This window comes from Electrophorus electricus, chromosome 7, assembly GCF_013358815.1.
Source record: "Electrophorus electricus isolate fEleEle1 chromosome 7, fEleEle1.pri, whole genome shotgun sequence".
Lineage (NCBI taxonomy): Eukaryota > Metazoa > Chordata > Actinopteri > Gymnotiformes > Gymnotidae > Electrophorus > Electrophorus electricus.
In genome coordinates this window covers 27,934,919-27,957,816 of record NC_049541.1, presented here as the reverse complement: position 1 = coordinate 27,957,816, position 22,898 = coordinate 27,934,919, and the positions used below count along the sequence as shown (strand labels likewise).

The 22,898-nt window shown below is 42.1% G+C and overlaps 1 protein-coding gene across 1 annotated transcript; it reads right to left on the bottom strand.

Annotated features, from left to right (window-relative positions):
- Positions 1 to 1,631: 1,631 nt before the first annotated feature.
- Positions 1,632 to 21,462, bottom strand: pcp4b (Purkinje cell protein 4b). Its single transcript, XM_027022291.2, has 3 exons — positions 21,252 to 21,462; positions 5,502 to 5,553; positions 1,632 to 2,049 (listed from the first exon to the last, which is right to left on the bottom strand). Exons 1-3 carry the CDS (start codon positions 21,258 to 21,260, stop codon positions 1,919 to 1,921), a joined length of 192 nt encoding a protein of 63 aa, XP_026878092.1. The 5' UTR covers positions 21,261 to 21,462; the 3' UTR covers positions 1,632 to 1,918.
- Between the last annotated feature and the right edge of the window lie 1,436 nt (positions 21,463 to 22,898).

Here is a 22,898-nt window from a genome sequence, read left to right as displayed (position 1 = left end):
AAGTGACCCTGAATTATGTTTTATATCCATTAAAATTATGGCTTCTGATATTGTAAACACTTGCAGTGACTGCACTGTATTTGTAGGCCAGGAGAGTGATTCCAGACTCAGCCATTGTGTATTAACAATTTCACTGCTCAATCAAACTAATAATAGTCTAATGTATTATTATTATCATTATTAACTGATTAAGTGATTTGCACTGAGGAAAAGAAAGAAAGATTATGTAAGTACTTAAATAAGTATATACCTATGTAAGTACATAAGTATGTAAGTATGTAAGTACATATGTAAGTATCTAAGTATGTAAGTACATAAGTACATATGTAAGTATTGCTATTTCAGTTCTGCAGCATCATTTAGCAAGCAGAGAGAAAGAATGTAAATAGTTTGATAAAGTAGAAGATGACTGTAGATGACTGTAGATGACGAGATGACCGTAGATGACTAGATGACCGTAGATGACCGCAGATGGCTGTAGATGACTAGATGACCGTAGATGACCAAAGATGACTAAATGACCGTAGATGGCCGTAGATGACCGTAGATGACTGTAGATGACTGTAGATGACCGTAGATGACTAGATGACTGTAGATGACTGTAGATGGCTGTAGATGGCTGTAGATGACCACAGATGTCCATAGATGACTATAGATGACTGTAGATGACTAGATGACCGTAGATGACCATAGATGACTAGATGACTGTAGATGACTGTAGTTGATTAGATGACTGTAGATGACTGTAGATGACTAGATGACCGTAGATGACCGTAGATGACTAGATGACTGTAGATGACTGTAGATGACTAGATGACTCTAGATGACTGCAGATGGCCATAGATGACCGTAGATGACTAGATGACTGTAGTTGACTGTAGATGACCGTAGATGACTAGATGACCGTAGATGACTGTAGATGACCGTACATGACTGTAGATGACCAGATAACCGTAGATGACTGTAGAGGACTAGATGACTGTAGATGACTGTAGATGACCATAGATGACCGTAGATGACTAGATGACTGTAGTTGACTGTAGATGACCGTAGATGACCAGATGACCCTAGATGACTGTAGATGACCGTACATGACTGTAGATGACCAGATAACCGTAGATGACTGTAGAGGACCGTACATGACTGTAGATGATTGTAGATGACTGTAGAGGGAATAAAGTGATCTGTCTCTGTGAATAATCTGTATTTAGTTAATTTTTGTATAAAATAGAAACAATTGATGCTGGGAATTATTTAGTGACCCTGGGTTAAAGGAATTTGCTGTTTTTAGAGGTCCACTGAGATGTTAGGCCATGTTTGTTAACATTATTTACAGTCCAGTTATGGGCTTTTAGTTGCTAGATGGATTACCATAGCTACAACATCAGATCTGAGTTACCTTAGCAACACCATCAGAGCTGGATTACCATAGCAACAGCATCAGAGCTGGATTACCATAGCTACAGTAGCAGAGATGGATTACCATAGCTACAGCATCTGATCTGGATTGTCATAGCAGCAGCATCAGAACTGGATTACCACAGAAACAGCATCAGAAACCACCACTGGCTTTGCCCACAGTGTAGCATTTAACTAAGATTTCCAGAGTGAAAACAATAACGAGTTTGAGGTCTCTTTTAATTTCATTTCTTTTTATTTATAGCACTATAAATGACATAGTACTGAAGGTTGCTGAGATAAGGATGAAGAGTTGACACAGACACCTGACTACATGGAAGCACCTTAAGAAAAATAAATAAGTTATTCATTCAGTAGCTGAGTGAGAAATTACGTAATGGACTTTCCCAGACATCAGTGACTGAGAGGTCATATCTGTAGGCCCCACCACCACCCTCCTTGAGTTTAATTCTATCACATGCACCATCCTACCACCACCACACCAGAGGGGATGGAGCTCTCAGGCTTTGTCATCATGTTTTTTCTTCTGGAACTTTCTGAACTGTGATTGGATGGCCACAGCTGCCTTCTCGGTCTCAGGGGCGTCCATGTCGATGTCAAAGTCCTCCGGAGCACTCTTCTTAGAAGCATCTGGGGACAGATAATGTGACGGACATGTGAACATTCTTTACTTATTCTAATAATTCAAAGCTACATATATTGTTTTCACTTCACACTGTATCAGGAATGTTCCTGAGTAAGTGATGAAAGTTTCCATTTGCTAGTGTTTCCATTTTGCTCACAGGTACATGAAACCACTTAACAAAGTGTTTCTTTGCATACCAGGACATTGTGGAAGGGGGCTCACTCAGCTCTAAGTATACACATTGTCAGACTGCAAGTGTGGATTCACCAGAATGACAGAAAGAGAGAAAGAGAGAAAGAAGCTCCATAGCTTGCGTAACACACAGAACATAAAGCCCAAAATGTCAGAGTATAATTTGACCAGTTCAACTGAATCCTTTCAAAGCAACAGCAGCTTCTGCACACAAATCAAACAAATTGGAAATATTCAATCCTTTTTTAAAATTACTAGCCACCAAAGGCGTCTAAAGCGCCTGCAGTTCACCTGCCAGCGCAGGCAACAGCCACAAGGTCGTGGGGTCAGTTCCCATGGAGTTGCGGTTCTACTGATATGTGTGTACATTACTCCACATACGATGGTCGGCAAAGCTGCTAGGATGGAAAATCTTGCACCAGAATGAATGAAACTGCACCTCCTTCCAATCCCACAGCTAGGCTTAGCAATGAGCCGGCACCTCCAGAATGCTTCCCTATAGAGAGTTCCACTACTGGAGAATGCAGCTGGGCTGGGCTCCTGTAGCTGGAGCGGTTATAGTGTCAGGACCCCCACACAGACTACAGGGAGCTATCAGGATGTAAAGGCAGTCTAGCCAAAGCATTCTTTAAAAAATCACCTACATCAGATTAGATCACAAAAAATAAACACCCTGCCATGATTTTCTATTACCCACATAGATTCACTAGTTAATTCTACCTGCAGGCATAAAATAACCTGTAATCCCATGCAGTTTAAGTCTATAAAGCTCAGGTATCCCTGCATATATAGCCCCATATATATATATAATCATCAAATATCATCACATCTGGCCAAAGGAGGCTCCCCACACCTTTGTCTCTAGGGTCCTCTCAAGGTTTCTTCCTCATGCTCTGGGGAGGTTTTCACTCACTGGTGACCAGCTATTAGTGCACAACGGAATGTAGAACAATGTTAACGTGCTACAATGACTCTGTTCACTGTGTGCAACATGTAACCAATGTACACAATCAGATCATGAAAACAAAACAATATGGCACTGAATTTGTATTTTTATAATCTTTTTCTGTAAATTTGTCATCAGATATATTATAGTTTATTTATTATTACTATTGTTTTTATTATGTAACATTTAGGTACTGCACCTCTAGTTTCGAAGCACTAAGAGAGAGCAGCTCTGCAGCCAGTCAGGGTCTAGGGAAGGTGAGTAGAATGTTAGCTCTGTAAAATTCAATAGCAATTAATATGATTGAGGAGGGCAGTGGTGACCCTTGACCCAATGGTCAGAAGGAGCTCTTGGACTGAAGAGAGGACTCACTCTGCAATGACCCACTCTTCCATGACTCACTCTGCAATGACCCACTCTTCCATGACTCACTCTGCAATGACCCACTCTTCCATGACTCACTCTGCAATGACCCACTCTTCCATGACTCACTCTGCTAGGACTCACTCTTCCATGACTCACTCTGCAATGACCCACTCTTCCATGACTCACTCTGCTAGGACTCACTCTTCCATGACTCACTCTGCAATGACCCACTCTTCCATGACTCACTCTGCAATGACCCACTCTTCCATGACTCACTCTGCTAGGACTCACTCTTCCATGACTTACTCTGCAATGACTCACTGCTAGGACTCACTCTGCTAGGACTCACTCTTCCATGACTCACTCTGCTAGGACTCACTCTTCCATGACTCACTCTGCAGTTGATGCGTGAATATGCTTTTCCACACACACAGTTCTGGGTTGGTACAATTTGTACATGATTACATTTAAAATGCCATTTTAATTTGCACTGAAGTTGGTTGAAGTTTCGAGTTGGGCCTTTATATTCAGTGTCTCCCTGATGAGGGTTCTGATTGCACATGAGGTCAACTGAAGATTTTAGATCAGGGTGTGTCTTCTTAAGCTTGGGTTTCTTAGGGGTTTAAGCTTGTATCTTCTTAGATACAGGGTGTGTCTTCATAGGGGCTTGAGCGTGTGTCTTCTTCATGGAAACCTTTTGCCCTGTGTAATTGTAAAGCCCACACTATGACATCTTCTATCATCATTGTACTATCGGTGGGCAGTGATAAGTCATTGTTATTACATCACACAGACTGTGTCAGTTTGCTGTTTTTATTTATCAGTACTTCTGAAACAAAGTATCAGAAAACAATTTATTCCCTGTAATACGTTCTGTTGTTTTGCAAACACTTACGTTTCTCATTTGAATTGTATTCAACTAACAGTACTTTCATTCTGTCAGCAGGGTGGAGCCTGTTCAGCTAGCCCCGCAGTGTTAATGGAATAGCAGGGTTAGAGAAGCATCTCCTCTGTGCTTCGCCTGGCTACCACAGTCAGAGACAGTGAGCTGGTCAATACACTTCAATAGCTTTATCCCTGGAGTGTTCAGACCAGCAGCTGTAGTGAGTGAGGCTTGATGGCACTGGGGAAGCACTGTTCTGTTAATGACCAAGGAGAGACATCAAAGGCTGCTGCAGTGTGTGTGTGTGTGTGTGTGTGTGTGTGTGTGTGTGTGTGTGTGTGTGTGTGTGTACGAGTGTGTGTGCATGTACAGACATATGTGTGTGAGTCTCCTTTTCTTTCAAATTCCTACTTAATTAGCCATTATGAACAAAAATGAAAAACACTCAAGCTACTTCCCAAAGGAATCTGCACTCCAGCAGAGCCCAGTCTCTAGTTCAATCTACGAGCCTCGTGCAATGTGAAAAGATTAATAGCTTTCTATTAATAATACATGACAGTATTTTAACTCTGCACATTTCTTTGTGGCCAGAACCAAGGACTCTCTGGAATCTCAGTCACGTTGTCGTTTACAGCGTCAAACTGAAGCTCAGTCCCACATGCTAGGACATCCCCTGTCTGTGACATGCCTCGTCCTCACTCGAATAACCCGGAAGGAGAACAAGGCTTCCCAGGCCATTCCCTTGATTAGCAGGTGAAGGACGTAATCCCTGCTCAGGACTTAATCCCCCGTCAGGACCTAATCCCTTTTCAAGACATAATCCCTGCTCAGGACTCATTTTAGAGGGGGAGAACACATTATATGTGTTGGCCCACTGGTGCAAGGCCTACAATACTGTTTAGAGTAGCAGGGAGAGGTGTTCCCAGCACAACCAAACACAAACAACACAGCTACGAGTCTTATTTCCTGGTATTAGAGGGTTATGGGATATCCTTAAAATGTGTCTAATTGATGGCTTTAGTCAGTTTATAAAGGCAAAGTTATTCATTTTGAAGAGAAGTTGGTTTTACCTTGTTTTCCAGAGGTTTTGTTGTTACCACCTGTTGTGCCAGATCCTTGACTCTGGAAAACAGAAAAATAATGTTTTCATTATTATTATTGGCTTATCTGGTTTTTTTTTGTTTGTTTGTTTTTTTGTCTTGTTATTATTTGCTTGTCTTTTTGTTGTACGTTCTCAGTGACATGACAGCTACTAGCCCATCATGACCGTTTGGTGTAATTTTGGGTAGATCTGTGGCCTTAAAACAAAACCCCGACGGCTGTACAGAAAGAGCCTACTGCTTGTTGAGACACCAAATGGTGTTGGTCTCACATCTAGACAACAGCAGGGCTGTAACATTAGGGGACTTGTCCAGGATGCATCCCTGGTGTTTTTGGCCTGTCATTTGGGCTGAAGAAGTTTTGTGGAGAGGTAAAGAACTCTGGAAGTTTTCAGTAGTGTTGAGGGCTAATAGGCTAATAGTTGCTGAGTACAGAGTACAAGAGTATAAACAAGCCATTGGATTCCAGAGCTTTCTGTGCACTTCCAGTGAGGCGTCACTAGAGAGAGAAAAGGTGATGTCTTACAAATGTCTGTCATTTTAGCATTTCTGTTTCAGGGGATCTTGTAAAGAAGGGAATGAAGAGAGGTTTTAGATAAGATGGTTGAGTTTCAGTTCTTCCTCATGAGTCTATCTGTCAATAACACATCAGGTGAGCCTGAGGGAATAAAATCTACACCTGTGTAGTGTACACATAACATACACATGTAAAGGAGGGTTAGGGGTCGTACACATGACATACACATTTTCATCTTTCATTTTCATAATTTGTTCATACCCTCTTCTACAAATTATTTGACCATTAACTGAATTAAATTGTGAAAATACACATTTTAAAAACTTTACACACAGCGCTTGGATGAGAAAAGCTGTATCCTGGTACCTCAGTGTTCTGCTATTACTCAAAAAATTACATTTTTCACTCAAAATTAATGACAGATGGCCCACTGAAGGCCACCAGAAGACCATTAACCCACAAAACAGGTCCTAGAGTGACTCACGCCATAATGCACAGATTATAGGAGCCTATTTCTGGAAGCCTTTTACTCCATTTAATATGCAGCGCAGTGGGAGAAGTGATATTACATGTGGACTTCTGAGGAAGAGAAATCCTGCTGAATCCAGTGGTTAACTAATCTAACGCACATGAGCTTCTCAACCACCACGAGACAACCATTACAGCCAAGAGAAGAGTGTTTAAAAAACACTCTGTTTAATGTTTCAAATAGTATGGCTTATTACACTTTGATTGAAATTGGTTTAAATTCAGTGAAAATGTTTTTTTGACATAGATCAATGAACAAAAAATAATGAGATAATGACATGAACAGTATATGTGAATAGTAATGAGATAATGACATGAACAGTGTACAGGTATAATAATGAGATAATGTCATGAATGGTGGATATGAATAATAATGAGATAATGACATGAACCGTACACATGAATAATAAAGAGATAATGACGTGAACAGTGTATGTGAATAATAATGATGTTCTAACTCCTTGTGCAGATAAGTGAGATATTTCATCTCACGTCTCGTTCTGCAGCTAAGTGAGATATTTCATTTCACGTCTCGTTCTGCAGCTAAGTGAGATATTTCATCTCACGTCTCGTTCTGCAGCTAAGTGAGATATTTCATCTCACATCTCATTCTGCAGATAAGTGAGATATTTCATCTCACATCTCACTCTGCAGATAAGTGAGATATTTCATCGCACGTCTCACTCTGCAGATAAGTGAGATATTTCATCGCACGTCTCATTCTGCAGATAAGTGAGATATTTCATCGCACGTCTCATTCTGCAGATAAGTGAGATATTTCATCGCACGTCTCATTCTGCAGATAAGTGAGATATTTCATCGCACATCTCATTCTGCAGATAAGTGAGATTTTCCATGTCATATCTCATTCCTCATTAAGAACACAGCTCTGCTTTTTTGAACTGGAAGTGCACACTGTCATATTCAGGTTGAGCCAGTGTTGCTTTTTTCTCTACCCTGCCACTGTGAGGTGATGTGGGGTCTGAGGAATTAATGGGACTTTGACCGATGGCTCCAACAGAGCTCAGAGCTGCTCAGAGACATGCTGATAGAGAGTCCAGCACGAAGGCTGAGGAGGGCTGAGATTACCTCAAAAACAGAGAGAGAGAGACATGGACAGAAAAAAAGAGTAAGAGTTTCTGCTCTGACTGGAAAATGGCCTTTCTAAAGAGAATGAGCTATGTGTTGAAACAGACTAGCCTGCAGTTTCCACACACACACACACACACACACACAGCACGTAACCCCCCATCGCAGCAGTCGAGATTGAAGCCGTGAACTAGCCTGCATGATGAATATTTTCATGCTAACGCAGATAAAGTTGTTCTACTGAAAATTATCAAGTGTATTGTTGATGATTAATATCTGCTGTTTGGGTTTTTGATTGATTGAGTCTTGTTTTGTTTTTTGGATTTTTTTCCAGAAGAGATTTTGCCTCCCATGGTTTATAAAGCACTGCCATAAGACTTGGGAATGATGATCATATATAATGTGTGTGTCAGTTCTACAGCCCCTCGCTGAGATGATAGCCGGTGCTAATTCAAGAAGAAAATATCCAGAGAAGAGCCAGAAATTGCTTTAAATGCTTTAGAAACACATGACCCCTGCTGCCCAGCACAATAAACCTTGCCTCGCCTCTCCCATCACTATAGCAACAGCAGGAATGAACAGCGGGCTTCAATCCTCTGAGCAGGTGAAAGGCCAGAACACGTCCCTGGTGTCAGGCGTCCGCCGCCACGTAATTCATCCACCACTCTCGATGAATTTCAAACAGTTTTGGCAGGGCTTTGATGGGGAAATCAGAAGATCAAACCCAGCCAAACAACACAAGGTGTGGAAGGTTCTTTCTTATTGAGTTATTCATGAGCACTATGTCACGTTGGCTCACTGTGCTCTAGATTCAGGGGTCAATGCTGTGCCCCTTCTTATTCAAGCTAAAGATGGTAGCATCTGTTAAAATAAGAAATGTAACATTTATGTTCGCCAGTACACAGATGATGCGCAGATCTGTCCATCTACTACTGTACAGTACGTACCATCTACTGTAGTCTCTTAAGTCCCTCCTATATTATATAAATGCTATTAACTTTTCTCAAAATGTTTTTAGCCAAATCATAATATAACTGAAGGTCTCGTCACTGGAGGAGAAGTGTACAGAAATGTATATTCTTATATTTAGACTCAGTGAGAGCAACCAACAATGAGAGGGATTTAGAAGTGGCTTTTGATGGTGCTAGCTAAACCACATTAGTGATGTTTGCACCCACTGTTTACTCATATACTCACTGTTTACTCATGTACTCGTATTACATCTCTAAGGTTTGTGGCTTCCTTTTAGCATTTGAGTGCAAGAAACTGGTCCACACGTGTGTCAGGGAGAGTCAACAACTGCAATTCTTTTTAATCTGGTTAACACCAAAGCTCTGTTTTAACCCTGCAGAGACCTGCTGGTCTCCTCACATGTACCAGAATGAGAGATCCCATCATGCCTGGACCTACAGCTCTCTACTGCTTTCACACACTCCCAAACACAAAACAGTTTACACACTCCCAAACACAAAACAGTTTACACACTTCCAAACACAACACAGTTTACAAACTCCCAAACACAACACAGTTTACACACTCCCAAACATAACACAGTTTACACACTCCCAAACACAACACAGTTTACACACTCCCAAACATAACACAGTTTACACACTTCCAAACACAACACAGTATACACACTCCCAAACTTAACAGTGTACACACTTCCAAACACAACACAGTTTACACACTCCCAAACATCACGCAGTTTACACTCCCAAACACAACACAGTTTACACACTCACAATCATTACGCAGTTTACACACTTCCAAACATAAAACAGTTTACACACTCCCCAACATTATGCACTTTACATACTCCCAAACATTACGCACTTTACACACTCCCAAACATTATGCAGTTTACACACTCCCAAACATAAAACAGTTTACACACTCCCAAACATTACACAGTTTATACACTCCCAAACAATGCAGTTTACACACTCCCAAACATTACGCAGTTTACAAAGTCCCAAACATAACACAGTTTACACACTCCCAAACATAAAACAGTTTACACACTCCCAAACATAAATGTGTTATTTTAGCTTGCAGCTTGGTTTAAAAAAGAAAAAAGGATCCTTTAGCTTCTGCGAGATAACAGGCTTTACTGTTTAGAAATATCACTGTAGGGATTAGACAATTATTCACAAAAACACATGTAGACACACATATACACACACATATTAATACACACACGTAGACACACACACATGTAGATACACACACGTAGACACACATATCTTTGAAGCTGAGTAGGACACATAAACTAAAATCATTATTTCAAAGATCTGAAAGAGCAGAGAAACAACAGAGATGTATAAAAGGAATGTGCTTGACTCTGATATTACCCCTCCCACACACACACACACGCACACGCACACACACACACGCACGCACGCACGCACGCACGCACACACACACGCACACCCGCACACGCACACACGCCCGCACGCACGCACGTACACACGCACGCACACACGCACACGCACGCACACACGCGCACACACGCACGCACACGCGCACACGCACACACACACACGCACGCACGCACACGCACGCGCACACGCACACACACGCACACACACGCACACACACTATAGCATGTATGCTGCTGCAGACATGTATGAGAGGGTTACATCTGAGCCTCCTCTGTTCTGAGTGTATGTAATGGTGTATAGAGCTCTTAACCAGCAACCATAGTTAGCACGAACCAGATGGCCAAGCTGTGGTGGAGAAGAGAAGATCTGCAGAACAAGGACATGATTTCCACAACACAGTGTGTGCTATAGCACAGGACCTCACACTGGGCACACACACGCGCAGAAGCATCTCAAAGTGTGGCCAGTGTTGGCCACAGCTAGCAGTGCACTTCACAGGAGCTCAGCTTCCAAACACCTAATATGTCTCATGTGATTAGGGTCAGAAAATTAGCTGAACTATGTGTGTTTTATGAACCTGTGTTTGAACCTTTGTATTCATAATTAAAAAATGAAAGCAATAACAAACAGTGATTTAAATATTTACTCAGGGTTGATCACCCTTTCAGCTGTGAGGTTCCTATTCAGATAGAGGAGAGCACCACTCCACCCAACATTTTAGTGCTATTACAGGAATATTTGATTAGGTACCAAAGTAAATATAATTAATAAAATTAATATATTATAATATTATTATAATACTAATATTGTTGTTGGTGTTGTTGTTTAAATATTATTTAGGTGTTAAGTGAATATGACCAGATGAATATTACTATAAGCTGAATATTATTATTAGGTTTTAAATTAAGTATTATTATTAGTTACTGGGTGAATATTAGGTGAATAGTCCATCTATCAGTTATTAACAGTGTAGACAACACTGACCAAAAGTGAGGCCAATCTCTGTTGACATCTACTCCACGTCTAGAGGTCTGGACTCCCTTCACAGTCCAATAATCTCCTTCACTTTTCCATTGTCCAATTCCCTATCTTACATTTTTAATATATTTTTTCACTGGAACACAAATGGATTTCCACAGTGCATTTCCAGCTAGAGGCCTTACAGTCTAACAGAACTACATCCCCAGAGCTGGTCCGAAGCCATCAAAGGTAGAGATGGTTGAGTCCAAACCAGGACAGTAAAAGGGGCTCCCAGTGGCCGTGTGTCACAGCTATTACCCTTTATTACAGCTAAATTAAATAAATGACTTCAGGTGTGTGTTTCATTGTGTTTGTGATGATAAGTGTGTGTGTGTGTGTGTGTGTGTGTGAGAGAGAGAGAGAGAGAGAGAGAGAGAGAGAGAGAGAGAGAGAAAGAGGAATCAGGAGAACTCTGAGTGTTTGATCACCAGCTCGACACTCCTGACTGAAACACCCTTAGACCAGCTACATATTAGAGGTTATTATGGTGAAGGTTGTTCATGTATCAGAAAGACTTTTTACAGAGCTCAGTCATATACAACTCCCATTATATTCAGAAATACAAATTTCCTCATTTCTCCAATTGAATAATGTTGCGAGTTTTGCTAAATCAGGTCAGTTTTTGAAGGAGGTATAATCTGCGTGTATGTTGTGTAAAGTAAGAGCTGTTTTACAGTTCTGTTAAGAAGCACTGATGTGCACATTTACTTCACTAGTTCTGCTTGGATAAAATCTTAAATTCAACCAAAGTGCAGGAAGAGAAGCCACTGGCAATGCACATTTAGTAGAACCACAACTGCCAAGATTTTACCATGTATTTAAAAGTTTCTTCCACTCAAATAATGGGTTTAAGGCTAATTATGTTCCTCTGAACAATTGACAGATAGCCGTTTTATCCCAAATTCCAGTGTTTGAGTGCTCAGAGTTTGAGTACAGAAGGTATGGGTACAGAGTGTTTGAGCACAGAGGCTTTGAGTACGGAGTTTGAGTACAGAGGGTTTGAGTACTTCTAACAGTGCACACTGTTGCTTAGCACCAAACCCACTGCTCCTGTGCACAGGATTTAAACATGCCATAGCTCATATTCAGGGCAGAGTCCATGATTAGGATCTTAAGATGATTGTTTGATGCTTTTTACTGGAACAGATCACATGCCATGTGTTTTCCCCCTGGTCTCTTTAGGTGAGATAGAGTTATCAGGGTAAATCCATCAGTGCGTACTGAAGTTCATGGTGATGTTTTAAGACTCTGTGGCATTATGAATACAAGCAGGAGCTCTAGAACTGGGCCATGCACAGTGTAAGCAGAAACAGCAGAGAGATAAAGAGCCTAAAGTTCTATCCTGTGTAAAAAATAGAAAGTCTGGAGATGGGAAAGTGGCCAGTTTAGAGACCAGACTTTCCATGTGTGGCAGAAAGAGGGACCAGCAGATGTGACCTGTATGGATTAGCATGTGACCCTTGTGGACTAGCGTAGATGACCCGTGTGGACTAGCGGAGATGACCCGTGTGGTTTAGTGTAGATGACCTGTGTGGATTAGCGTAGATGACCCGTGTGGACTAGCGTCAATGACCCGTGTGGATAAGCGGAAATGACCCGTGTGGACTAGCGGAGATGACCCATGTGGACTAGAGGAGATAACCCGTGTGGACTAGCGGAGATGACCCGTGTGGATTAGCGTAGATGACCTGTGTGGATTAGCGTAGATGACCCGTGTGGACTAGCGTCAATGACCCGTGTGCATTAACGGACATGACCCGTGTGGACTAGCATCAATGACCCATGTGAAATAGTGGAGGTGACCCGTGGGGATTAGTGGACATGACCCGTGGGGATTAGTGGATAGTTAAAATTAGTTGCATCAGTTGCCTATTTAAATGCTGTCTCTTCTCCCAGTAGGATATCAAACCCAGAAAGAGAACTCAGCCCACTGCTGGAAATAAAATGAGGAGACAAAGCCCCTGGAATTCTGTCCAGACTGGTTTCGTTTTGTTCGTTGTTTTTTGTGGAATAAGAAGGAGGTCCATCATCCTTGTGCACATCCTGACCAGAGCAACTGCTGGTCATCTTAAATGAACAGAGATGTTCCTTTAACCCTAACCCTAACCCTAACCACCACACACACAGATTAAAGCTTCTCTTTAATCTGGGTCTCTTCTCCTTGCCTTCCCGAGGAGGTAAAGCTAGAAAACTGATGTTCCGGCTGTTACTACAATTATGAACACCAAAAACTCAGTCTTCTGACCTGCAGTTCTCTAACGATCTCCAGGGAGTCCCTGGTGGGACTACTGGAGAGTGAGAGAATGAGTGAGAGAGTTGGAGAGTGAGAGAGTGAGATAGTGAAAGAGTAGCAGAATGGGAGAGTGAGAGAGTGGGAGAGTGAGAGTGGGAGAGTGAGAGAGTGGGAGAGAGAGAGTGAGATAGTGAAAGAGTAGCAGAATGGGAGAGTGAGAGAGTGGGAGAGTGAGAGGGAGAGTGAGAGAGTGAGAGAGTGAGATAGTGAAAGAGTAGCAGAATGGGAGAGTGAGAGAGTGGGAGAGAGTGGGAGAGGGAGAGTGAGAGGGAGAGTGAGAGAGAGGGAGAGTGAGAGAGTGGGAGAGTGAGAGAGTAGAGTGTCATGGTAGAGGGCTGGAGGGGTGTGTCCTGGAGGAGGTTAGGACACTTCTCAGTGTCGTCCTCCAGAAGGATCTGAGTAATCGCAGGTCTGCACCTCACTAATCCCACCTCACACTGCTTCTACAATTAATTGGACAGGACCAGAACAGCTGTGCTATTTCTGTTCTTATGTGTCTATTTCCACATCTCCTCAGTGAGCCACCCTCCATGGATGTTACACAATAGGACTTTCTAAATGGCACATTCTACATTTCATAGAATTTGGCCCTATAAAATGTATAAAGATATTGTGGGAAAATCATTGGGAAAGACTAAGAAAGCATGGAAGGGATGGTGAGGAGATGTGAGGAGATGTGAAGAGTTGGTGGGAAGATGTGAGGAGATGGTGAGGAGATGTGAGGAGATTGTGAGGTGATGTGAGGAGATATAAGGAGATGGTGGGGAGAAGGTGAGGGGATGTGAGGAGATGGTGGGGAGTTGGTGGGAAGATGTGAAGAGATGTGAGGAGATTACTCAAATGTCCTCAATTTAAATCCATTTCTATTATTGATTTAACTACAGCACAAAGGCTTACATCTATCAGATATGTAACCTTGGACTGTCTGTCTGCTAGAGTGCACATGTTCACCAAGGACAAACTCATTGACACAGCTCTAACCTGCTCCATAATGCACATTAGTCCAGATGTCTTTGATTAATGCTTTTGCACTTTAAAGCACAAGCCAACAGGTCTGGAATCAGCTAAGTGCTATTAGGTGAAAAGTAGGTGATTCTTCATGGTTTGATTTTACAGTTCAGGATTTTACTTTGTTCGTTTAGAAACTGATGCATTCCAACTCACTGGTGTTATGGTTTCCATGGCACCTGCGCAACATGGTTTTGTTTGCTTTGGGTGCTGTGTTGCTCCACCCCCATCTCGTTAACACTGTCCCCCACCCCTAATACTGTTATATCTCATTAACACTGTCCCCCACCCCTAATACTGCTATATCTCGTTAACACTGTCCCCCACCCCTAATACTGTTATATCTCATTAACACTGTCCCCCACCCCTAATACTGCTATATCTCGTTAACACTGTCCCCCACCCCTAATACTGCTATATCTCGTTCATCTGTAATTACTCTGTTTATACCTGTGGGTCCCTAGTCTGCTTGTCTGCACAGCATTAGCGGGATCAGGGCTAACACATGGTCAGTTCACTTTTTTAACTGAGCCTCTGCCACAAAAAAACTACATGTCTATTTACTGTTTTTCCACATTCTACAAAATAAAAACAATAATATGAAGCAATATTGCAAGTTTTATTGTTACATTAATAAAGTAAGGCAAGAGTAACTAAAGCATATTTAGAGGGGTGTTTCATAATACCAGCCAAATCAACCAGATTAGGTAACATTTTAATTAAATGCCTGTCAGGATTTTTTAAAGCTAAATTACATGTACATTAATATCCGCCTACGGTATTCAACATGAAAAACACAAGTTCCCTACACAGCTGTCTTGGTTGCATATTCATGCCCTCAGAACACTGCCTTTACCATTTAATAAAGTTGTCAATCTCTTTTATTGATTGACAACTTTATTTTTTCATTTTATTAAATGCATTATTTTCTTCTACATATTTGAATGGTCTCTGCGAGATGTCCTTTACCAGTAGAGGACCGTGTGGAAAGAAGCAGTACTCACAGGAAGTGATTTAGTAATCAAACAAAATCCAACATATTACCTGTAAAACCTCTCACTCCACAATACATAATGTAATCTGTGTGTGTGTGTGTGTGTGTGTGTGTGTGTGTGTGTGTGTGTGTGTGTGTGATTTATCTGGCTCATACCATAGTGAATTTCCACTGGAATATCACCTTTTGAATGTAATCTTTCATTCAGCATATGTGTAACCAGCCTGGAATAGACACAGAAAATCTAAAAATTATAACAGTAACATATGAATACTGCACAAAACAATATAACAGTGAAATATGAATACTACACAAACAAATATAACAGTGAAATATGAATACTACACAAACAAATATAACTGAAATATGAATACTGCATAAACCAGTATAACAGTGACATATGAATACTGCATAAATCGATATAACAGTGACATATGAATACTGCATAAAGCCGACAAGTCAAATGAACAGTTCATAAACATGATTTGCAGTTGACTACAAACGCAAAATAATGTCCAGCACTGCCAGCACACACAACTGTACAACACACAACTGAACAACACACAACTGTACAACAGTGCTGTACAAATGCCATGATCTGCTTTGCCATAAAATCCCTTCCAGAAATCTCAGATCCAACATGTCCACTGTAAGCAGGTATCATTTTGAGGGCTGGGCGCTGAACTCTGAGTGCCAGAGCTCGGGCTGCGTTCACGCGCTGTGTTCAGCACTTCCACTGCTGGCCCAGCACACACAACTACACCAAAACGTTGTGCTCTGCACAGTGAAAGATAAGAGAGACAGAAACAGCCACTACTGTACTACATGTACACTGCCGATTCTTAGGGAGAAAGCGCCAGATGTCCCAGAAACATCTACAACCTGGAACAGCTTTAGAAGTAAAAGTGCAACTGCCTCCTACCTGAAGCCCAGAACTACACAAAGCATTTGTGCCACAGACTGTATATAGAGTTTATTTACATTGTATGGCATTTAGCTGATGCTTTAATCCAAAACAACTTACAATTACAACTGAACACATCTTGAGTAATTGGGTTGAGGGTCTTGCTCAGGTCCCAACAGTGGAAACAGTGGTGGGACTTACACTGACAACCTTCTGATTATTAGACCAGTACCTTCACCACTGAGCACCGATGATCTGGAGTTTATGGATTGTGCAGATTCATCGCACTGAAGCTGGTACCACTAAGCATAAGTGTTCACGTTTCCAGGTTACCATATTGGTTCAGTTATGATTGTCATATCTGAAAAGCTGCATCTGTTGTCTCTTTTTATGACTTGAAGATGAGAGCCAGATCACATTGTGGACTCAATTACACATTTCATGGTGGCCAATGCAAAATATACAGATTTCAGAGATCTGTTCCCTCTTACTGTATGACATGAGTGATTAAAGGGGACAATGTTCCATTAAATGTAAATGATTTCCCACAGCCTGTCTAGAGTTGCACCAACAAATCCTGAATGCCATGAACCAGTTAAACCAGTCCACGAGTGCAGTGTAAAGACATCTGAGACAAGAAGGAGGAGGAGGAGGAAAAGAAGTGATATTGTGGGAAATTAAGCAATAATTGTGGAGATGGGAACCAAACAGGTGGAGAAGAGAACCAACCAAACAGGTGGCCTTAACTCTCAGTTACTGGAAACGCTTGCTCAGTGAGAGACTCCATAAGACTGCATTCATTATAGACCATCATTTATTCATTATAGACCTTCATTCCTTCATTTTAGACATTCCTGAAAAACTGCAAATTCCCCTAAAAGGTTCAAATATGGCTGATGGGGAACCACAACATGTGACTATATGACTATGACTATATATGACATTATACAATCTACACATCAAAGGAAACCCATCACATGGTTTGGACCTCAGCACAACAGTTTAGGGGGAGTTCATGGCCATTTCTTATAATTAGGGGCTGAATAACATGTTCAAACATGCTGCAGTGGCACAGAAATGAGTCTGTAAAAACTGAAGATTCACTCAGACATTGAGTCTGTACCAACTGAAGAGAAATTGCAGTGTGCTTCAGTTATGCTCTTTTGAAGTTAATTAGCACTTTCACTGTGCTTACATGCCATCTATGCCAGGCTCAATGAGCCTAATATCTCAGAGCCAAAATCCTTAGAGAGTTTATTGTTCTTTTACACTGCCTGGCCAAAAAAAAGGTCACACACTCTAATATTTAGTTGGACCGCCTTTAGCTTTGATTCCAGCGTGCATTCACTGTGGCATTGTTTCCACAATCTTCTACAATGTCACAACATTTATTTCTGTCCAGAGTTGCATTATTTTATCCCCAAGATTTGGACCACTGCACAAAGTCTTCTCCAGCACGTCCCAAAGATTCTCATTGGAGTTCAGGTCTGGACTCTGTGGTGGCCAATCCATGTGTGAAAATGATGTCTCATGCTCCCTGAACCACTCTTTCACAATTTGAGCCCGATGAATCCTGCCATTGTCATCTTGGAATATGCCCGTACCATCAGGGAAGAAAAAAATTCATTGATGGAATAACCTGCTCATTCAGTATATTCAGGTAGTCAGCTGACCTCATTCTTTGGGAATATAATGTTGCTGAACCAAGACCTGACCAACTGCAGCAACCCCAGATCATAGCACTGCCCCCACAGGCTTGTACGGTAGGCACTAGGCATGATGGGTGCATCACTTCAGCCTCCTCTATTCTTTCCCTGATGCGCCCATCACTCTGGAACAGAGTAAATCTGGACTCAGACCACATGACCTTCTTCCATTGCTCCAGAGTCCAATCTTTATGCTCCCTAGCAAATTGAAGCCCTTTTTGCCAGTTAGCCTCATTGACAAGTGGTTTTCTTAAGGCTACACAGCTGTTTAGTCCCACCCCTTGAGTTCCCTTCGCATTGTGCATGTGTAAATGCTCTTAATTTCACTATTAAACATATCCCTGAGTTCTAGTGCTGTTTTTCTACGATTTGATTTCACCACACGCTTAAGTGATCGTCGATCACGATAATTCAAGATTTTTTTCCGACCACATTCCTTCCTCGAAGATGATGTTTCCCTACTGTCCTTCCACTTTTTAATAATGCGTTCTTAACCCAATTTTAGTAGTTTCAGCAATCTCCTTAGATGTTTTCTCTGCTTGATGCATGCCAATAATTTGACCCTTCTGAAACAGATGAACATCTTTTCCAAAACCACAGGATGTGTCTTTCGACATGGTTGTTTAACAAATGATAAACTATTCACTGCATCAGTTTGGGTTAAATAACTTGTTGCCATCTGAAACATAATCACCCATGCAGTAATTATCCAATGGGAGGCACTTACCTATCTACTTAGTTAAATCCAGGTGGTGACCTTTTTTTTAGCCAGGTAGTGTATAATACATGATGACTGAAGGCTTCAAACATAAACCTATGGAACTTACAGCAAACTGCCTAACAGCGAAGGGGTAGACGGATGACTTTGGCTTACAGTCAACTGGTGGGTTAGTTTAACGGTTCATCAGAGGTTCAGTATAAAGTGTACTAAGAGCACAGTGCACAGTCCAGCAGCTTTCATTCATTCATGCACCTTCTAAATCATTTAATCTGATTCAGGGTCATGGGGGAGGAAACCTATCCCAGCAGCACAAGACGCAAGGCAGGAACCGACCCTGGACAGGATGCAAGGCAGGAACCGACCCTGGACAGGACGCAAGGTGGGAACTGACCATGAACTGGACAACAGTCCATTACAGGGTGAGCACAGACTCACAGAAGGACTATGTTGAAAAACCACTCAACCTAAAACACAAATTTTTGGAACATGGGAGGAAACCCATGCAGACACAGGGAGCACCATCACACCAAGCACATCATATCCATCACACCCAGGACATCACACCCATCACACCAAGGACATCATATCCATCACACCCAGGACATCACACCCATCACACCCAGGACATCATATCCATCACACCCAGGACATCACGCCCATCACACCCAGGACATCACACCCATCACACCAAGGACATCATATCCATCACACCCAGGACATCACACCCAGGACATCACACCCATCACACCAAGGACATCATATCCATCACACCCAGGACATCACACCCATCACACCAAGGACATCATATCCATCACACCAAGGACATCATGCCCATCACACCCAGGACATCACACCCATCACACCCAGGACACCCAGGACACCCAGGACAACCAGGACATCACACCCAGGACATCACACCCATCACACCAAGGACATCATATCCATCACACCAAGGACATCATATCCATCACACCCAGGACATCACACCCATCACACCAAGGACATCATATCCATCACACCCAGGACATCACACCCAGGACACCCAGGACATCACACTCATCACACCCAGGACACCCAGGGCACTCAGGACATCACACCCAGGATATCACACCCAGGACATCACACCCATCACACCCAGGACACCCAGGACATCACACCCATCACACCCAGGACACCCAGGACATCACACCCAAGACACCCAGGACATCACACCCATCACAGCCATTACATCACACACAGGTCCATCACATCCTCTATTATATAAAAGTTACATTTAAAAAAAACCTGGTGGTATTTGTTTATCACTGATTGTTGCTTATGTTTGATTTGCAGGAGTATCTGTGGCATATGTAGCTGTGCCTTTTACTAAAGGCTTTTAACAGCAGTCAAACTGGAGCTAAACACTGCAAATAGCAAAACATTCTGTACACAACTAAGCAAACACATATTTTATGATTCCTAAATCATATATATTTTATACTGCTGCCCTTCTGTGGACAAACGTGAGGTCTCTGGAGTCTTTACTGAAGGAAGAGTTACTGAAGCTAATGGTGTACCCCCCCCCCCCCCCACCCCCAGCACTCGACTGAAAAAGCATGTCCAGTTTATCTCGTTATGACAAGGCACTCAAAGCGGTCATCCCACATCTCCAGTCCCATGTCCAGATCATAAACAGTGTGTCTGGGTGTAGGAAAACACGGTAATTATTTGGTTCTGGGTAACAGGCAACCATTTAGTCCTAATCTGGTGTGCTGCAGTAGACCATGCTCTAATCTGCTCAAATGACATAGTATTATAAAACTAAACCAGTGTATTATACGAGATTCCATTGAGACAAAATCTACTGAAGAGTAACTACTGTATGCTGTTATTAATCACAAAAGCATTTCTCTTTCAGTTTGTCATGAATTGAGGTGGTCTGTTAGTCTTCCAAGCTATGCAGATAAACTGCATCAAAAATGTATAAAATCGTTATATAATTAAACATTATCGTATAGGCTGTAGTCATGCAGTAAGCGGCAATAAAAGTAGAATATTATTGTATATTGTAGAATATTATTAATTAAAAAAAAAACTATTACAACTGCAACTGAAAAAATTAACCATTGACATTCATGCACCCTGAGTGGAAGTGGGCGCGTGTCACTGTATCAGGGGACGTGTCTGGGTCTGCACGAGGTGCGGGGTTTTCTCATCTTAAGTGAGATGACCCCACAATGTCACTCCGACCACGGGTGTTTGAGCACTGGACTCTCACTGTTTCTCCAAGCAAACTAATAAGTACTCAACTACTGAGTAAATAACGTGGCTATAATGACGAGAATTAGCAGGAAGAAGCGACTCCATCAGTTCTCAGGTGCTGGAGTGCGTCTCCTGAGATCCATTACTAAAGAGACAACGGCTTTACAAACTGCTAGGATAACATCTTTGGCATAAACTCCGATATACGAATAAATCAATGTGCTGCTAATCTGGCGAGTGAAACTAACAGCTGCAGTTCAGAGAGCAGTACTGCTGAATATCTGCCGTTAAACCGCGCGGGGATGACGGACGTACCTCGCTCATGGTGTCGCGGCGCGGGCTACCTTCTCTTCTCCCGGAGAACAGTGGGGTTAGTATCAGTGGGGTTAGTATCAGCGGGGTTAGGATCAGCGGGGTTAGGATCAGCGGGGTTAGGATCAGCGGGCTCAGTATCAAGCTTTTCAGCGGCTGAGCTCCGCGGACGAGGCTTTATAAAGTCTACACCCGTCGCCTCCATGTCATCGTGGCTCCACCAAACCAATAGGAATGCGCAGGAAATGCGCTCCACAAAAGACGCCACCTCTCCGTTTACTGCGTTTATCTCCTTCTCATCTGAGCCAAAAAAACTAAAGTAACCTGACAGATTCGTTCTCATTTGCAACCGCTTTTTCTGGAGGTTAATATTAAATGCGTACAGCACGCTTTGCGTGTAGGTGCTACGTTCTGAAGCGCGCGGAACTTTTGGTCTCAATATTTTATATATTTAGACTAAAAGGCTGGATATTGCAGTACTCTTGGTAACAGGGCACTGTTTGGACATTGTCAATGTCGACATTTTGACTGGACATTTTCTCTTCATAAATGTTAGCGTCGCGTGTGCGCGCATTCCTCTGCTGGCGGAGCGAGCAGTGCAGTTGCTGCTCCAGTGCTTGGCAGTTTCACAATAAAGCAGCATTTGTGCAACATCGACCCTCTGTACGCTGAAGACTCGGGGCTACCAGGTGTACGGACATATGTAGATTGTACGCTTGTTCTTCTGTTCTCAGACGGGTCTACCGGTCTCAGTAACAGGTGGAATTCCGCATCAGTCGCGATGGGATTGCACTTCGTTACACATCTACAGTAATATATATATATATATATATATACAGAGAGAGAGAGAGAGAGAGAGAGAGAGAGAGAGAGAGAGAGAGAGAGAGAGAGATTGATATCGCCTAATCATGATAAAGGCTATTGGATGGAAACATGGCACAACTGTACAGAGAACAAGACAATTTATTAGACAATTAGTCAACAAACTTTTAAATACACAGAGCTGATTGTGAAAGCCCTGGCAGCCGTCCTCATGGCTAATGATCTGTCAGTGTATGTCCTAAACATGTTGCTTCAGGGATAAAGTAGATTTACAACCATACTCAGTTTCCTGAAAAAGCCACCACTTCTTTGGCTAAATAATAAATACATACATACATAAGTAAATAAATAAGTAAGTAAACAAATAAATAAATAAAGGCTTATTTTAAATTTAAAAATTCAGTAAGGATTCCTTGTTGCCATAGCACCATTCAAATGCCTTCTCGCTGGTTAGATGAGTAAATGTGAGTGGATTAACACTGGTGTTTCAGGAAGCCCTCATTCTGTTCGCATTCTGTCTTCCAGTTCTCATTTTCTGGTTACACTGTCACAGGTAGACACTGCAGTGCAGTGTAGAGTAGTGTTTAATCAATGTAGAGCAGTGTTTAATCAGTATAGAGCAGTGTTTAACCAATGTAGATCAGTCTTTAATCGGTGTAGAGCAGTGTTTAAGCAGTGTAGAACAGTTTAAGCAGTGTTTAAGCAGTATAAAGCAGTGTTTAAGCAGTGTAGATCAGTGTAAAGCAGTGTTTAAGCAGTGTAGAGCAGTGATTAATCTGTGCAGAGCAGTGTTTAGGCAATGTAGAGCAGTGTTTAATCCGTGTTTAA